Below are 4,722 nucleotides of genomic sequence, written 5' to 3'. Positions count from 1 at the left end.
GACAAGTGTCAAAACTTATGAGAGATTGACATGTGGCAATATGGTAAACACAAAGGTTTAAATTGTAAATTTATTTGAAGTTGAAGTTGAATTTGAAATTTAAAATTTAAAATTAATATTCATTATGGTAGGTTTAATTTATGGGAACTAAATTAATGATATATTGGAAATGAAAATTAAAATAAATGACAAGTGGAAAATAAATATATATCTCAAAATTATGACAAAATGACATGTGGCCAAGTGAATGAGAGAAGGACATATGGCAAAATCATTCTCATTTATTAGGGTAGATTTTATGATATTAACCCTTTAATAAATATAGTTATATTGTAAAAATCTATATGTATTTATATGTAATTGTGTATATTTGATTTTGTTGTTCATATTTTTACAATAAACATTTTCCTTTTGATTAGTAGCTTAAATAATAATATGTTCGGCTTATGAAAAAGATGGAATGAGAAATAAAATGATATGTCAACACTGAAACAGAATGAAACAAAACAATGCAACACAAATTGTACTTGTATACTAACTAGGACGACGTGTGCTTTTATGCATATATTATCATTAAGTAAAATAAAAAGATCACAATGCAATCCAAATACAACACATTCGTTTTGACTAAAATACTTTTTTATTTCCTTTTCCAAACAAAACTAAACTATATAAGACAACTAGAGTCCTTATTTAAAAGATGACAAAGATTACAGAATTTAACAGAATGAAACCTTATCAAGCAAAACTAAACCCTCTATCAACCGCATAATCTACAAAACTATATAACGGTAAAACCTTGTCACCATACTTCTCAAAACCCTCCAACTCCCTCTTAGCCTCCACCCGCAACTCCTCCGCCACTTCCACCGCCCTATCAACACCATAAACCGCCACATAACTCTTCCCCGTCTTCTCCTCCCCTTTCATTTTCGCCTCCAAAACATCATCCACTACTTGATACAAAATCCCCACCGCCCGCCCGTACCTTCTCAACCGTTGGATCTCATCATCATTACCGCCCGCCAGTAAACCGCCACAAACCGCCGAGCACTCGCCCATCTCACCGTATTTCTTTTCGTGGATGAATTCTACAGTGTTTGGTGGGCCCTCGAGGTCAACGAATTGACCCGCGGCCATGCCAGTGGACCCCACGGCTCGGGCGATTTCGGTGATGACGTGGAGGAGTTGGGTTTGGGGGACGAGGTTTGTGGGGGTGTGGGAGACGATGTGGCGGAACCCTAGCGGGAATAGGGCGTCTCCCGCCAGGATTGCCATGTCCATACCGAAGACAGTGTGGTTTGAGGGTTGACCACGGCGGGAAGGATCGTCATCCATGCATGGTAAGTCGTCATGGATTAGAGAGGCCGCGTGGACCTATAAAATTTCTCTTCATTATCTAATTTTATTCAAAGAGCAAATTGCAAAATTGGTCCATGTGGTTTCCATAAAGTACAGTTTGAGTCCATTTTTTTTCATTCGCATGGTCAGTCCAAAATTGAAGCTAACATTCAGATTTGGTCCCTCGAGTTAACTGCCGTCTAAAAGAAAAGAACTCAAACTGCACTTTTTGGGATACCACAAGGACCGAATCTACATGGAAATTTCAATTTTGGACTGACCATGCGAATGAAAAAGAAAGCGCTCAAAGTGCACTTTTTGGGAAACCACACGGACCAATTTTGCAATTTACTCTTATTCAAAGAGTAAATTAGAGAAATGGTCCTTATGGTATGTGAAATTTGCACTTTAAGTCCAAGTTTCAAAAATTTAGCACCAGCAATCCTCATCCTCATGGTTTCATTTTCTTTGATCCAACATTTCAGCTGTTAGTTTTTTAAATATGACCAAATTGCCCTTGGACCAAATTTGTTATAGATTTTTTGGATGGTGAATCACGAATTGATTGTAATGTTTACTAAAGTGAAAAAGCATAAGAGGAATTGGAAAATATAAGAAAAAGAATAAAAGAAGACTTACGTACCATTTCAAGGGCACAGGCGGTGGGGAAGGCGGCAAGGCGGTTGCCGCCAAGGAGTTCACAGGCGGCAACACACATAACTGGCGGTGCTCTTTTTGCTCCTTTTGCAAGAACAGAGTAACGCATGGATTCATAGATTTGATTAGGGTACTGGACAGGTATAGCTTCATCAAGCTTCTGATTAATTTCTTCTCTTAGAGTTGACCAATAAGTTTTAAGGTCAAAGGTGGTAGAGATTGATGATGAGATAGTTGAACAACATCTGATCTTTTTTTGAGTTGCAGAAAGTCTCTTTGGGAAATGAAGATGTGGACATGAACTTATGGCTGTTGCAAACACCATCTTTTCTTTTTTCTATCTTCCCTGTTTTTTGTTTAAATTTGAAGTTCAAATGTTCAATATTGTAGAGCCTAGATTCAGGAAATAATAATCTACTTTACTCTTTTCACCAATATGGGCTATGTACTTTCATTTTTTTTTCTTACTAGACATTATATTTTGACAAATCTACCTAATTAGCAGTGAAAATTGCTTTGTGTAACATCCGCTATTCGCTAATGTCAAAATTCAGAAAGAATTCAACCAAAAAATAAATGAAATCGCAGCAAGAATTTGAAAAAAAAAATAAGTTATTTGCTGAGAAAATGAGAAGATGACAGAGAAGAAGGTGAAATCAATAATACCTAATGATGCTGAGGAGATGAAATCGCATATGAAGGAAAATTCAGAGGCAAAGTGGAAAAATATGAGGCAGTCGTTGAGATGATTGAGGTCGCAAACCTTATTTGCTGAAGGTAAAAGGGGAAGGGTAAAATTGTATTTTTATTTCTTTTGCATCCGTATGAATTTAGAGGGGAACCTCCTCAAAATCAGAAATCATTACCAATCAATATGCAAAATTAGCTTTGAAATCGGATTCGACAATCAATCACATAAATAAGTATGCAAAATCAGAAATCATATGCTTGGAAATCGATCAGATGGAAAGTAAGAAAAAAAAAATCGGTATTATTACCTGTTGCAGAAATTGTTTGCAGGCTCCGAATCAATTGCAACGATGGAATCGATCAGCTGGAGAAGCACCAGAAGTTGGAATCGATGTATTAAAACAATTGTAGATGGTGGAAGAAAAGGGGATTACAGATTCGAGCTACCAGCAGCTTGTGGGAGGCGACATTCGATGAGCGCAACGATGGAGGATGTGGGGTACTGGAAGCTATCACGATGATGATAAGGCCATAAGGGTAAGTTAAGGGTAGTTGTGTCTTTTACGACAGTTATGTAAAGTAAGAAAGTAGTTTTAAGATGTAAAATTGGTCCTCGTATTTTATTCAAAATTTACTTAAAATAATTTGGATGGACGCAAAAAGTTTTCAATTTGTATGGATCGTATAAAATCAAGATTTTTTTTTGTGTTTTTGGTCTTTGGAGAATTTGATAAGCCTGTTTTGATTTTTTTTTCTAAATTTTTGTATTTTTTTATATTTTCTTTAATAATTTATTAATTAAAAATTAAAAATAAAAGAATTGGGCCTCTCTCTCTCTCTCTCTCTCTCTCTCTCTCTCTCTCTCTCTCTCTCTCTCTCTCTCTCTCTCTCTCTCTCGATGATTTCCAAAGATAATCAATGTTTTGAATGAACTTCTCGATTTAAGCATATACTAAAAAGGTGTAAACTTAGGTCTTCGATTTCAACAGAGGGGAGGAAGGGATGAAAGGGTGTTCGTCTACACCAGAAAGGACAACCACCAAATTATCAAAACGCCACCAACACCACCGTCGACCGCCAGTCTCTAGAAACCTCTGATTTGAAACACCATTGATTTTCAGGCGAATATAAAGAAACCCTACGATCTGAAAATGACAAATAGTAAACAAAAAGATCTCCAGATCCTCAGTCGAAACCTGATGGTACTGCCCTTCTCGTTTCGTTTTTGCTTTAAGCTGTCGATTATGGTTTTCATTCAAGATCTGGATTAGCAATCAGTCACTGAAAACCCTAGCAATCAACCGCCGCTGCCATCATTCCGATAAATTCTGATTTCAAATGGCGATGTTCTCGGGTCTATCTCTAACCCTAATCAAAATATGTCTCCACAACCGAGATGTGAAGACGAAATGAGATATGAAGGCAATATATGTAACATCGAAAAACTCAGGTATACCTTGTGAACCCTAATCTTTGAGCAATTGTCCATTATGGTCCTTGATAAAGAGAAGAGTGGTAGACGGGTATGCGGGGTGTAGTAGAGTGTACGCTCAGCGTACTCGTGTGCATGTTTGATTGCAGAGAGCCGCCTAGTATGTCGGGCGTACCAAGGTTTACGCAGGGCGTACCAGGCCCAGAAGGAAACCCTAATTTTAAGTGAGATTCCCTATTTAAAGAATGTTATGGCCCCTTGTTGGCCACCATTTCTAGAGACTTATCCTCCCTAAAACCCTAACCCTCGTTCTTATAGCAAGAGAGTGCCTTTGAGAGCTTGTTGGTGTGTTCTTGAGCATTAGAAGTAGAAAGGAAGCTTTGGAGAAGGAGTGAGAGCCCAAGCACTTGGATCTGAGCTTAGCAGTGAAGGAAGCTTCAATTGGAGGTAAAAAGCTTCAAGCTTTCCTACTCTTTTGTTTGTGTTTATGTGTGGGGTGTTTTAGGGTTTTTGTCCCCAAAGTTGATGGCTTTATGAGTTGATAAGCCCCTAGAATCTGAGATCTGTCCCTTGTTAGCTTATTTTGTGTTATAGAGCCATAA

At 37.7% G+C, this 4,722-nt stretch overlaps 1 protein-coding gene across 1 annotated transcript; it reads right to left on the bottom strand.

Moving 5' to 3' along the window:
* Window positions 1-551: 551 nt before the first annotated feature.
* LOC111879787 (heterodimeric geranylgeranyl pyrophosphate synthase small subunit, chloroplastic) lies at window positions 552-3,230 on the bottom strand. The gene is made up of 3 exons (XM_023876212.3): window positions 2,997-3,230; window positions 1,985-2,344; window positions 552-1,377 (listed from the first exon to the last, which is right to left on the bottom strand). The coding sequence occupies exons 2-3, from the start codon at window positions 2,321-2,323 to the stop codon at window positions 739-741; spliced, it is 978 nt and encodes a 325-aa protein (XP_023731980.1). The 5' UTR covers window positions 2,324-2,344; window positions 2,997-3,230; the 3' UTR covers window positions 552-738.
* Between the last annotated feature and the right edge of the window lie 1,492 nt (window positions 3,231-4,722).

Source organism: Lactuca sativa, chromosome 7, assembly GCF_002870075.4.
Source record: "Lactuca sativa cultivar Salinas chromosome 7, Lsat_Salinas_v11, whole genome shotgun sequence".
NCBI classification, from domain to species: domain Eukaryota; kingdom Viridiplantae; phylum Streptophyta; class Magnoliopsida; order Asterales; family Asteraceae; genus Lactuca; species Lactuca sativa.
Note: the sequence above shows the minus strand (reverse complement) of the source record. Positions and strands in the feature narration are given on the sequence as shown.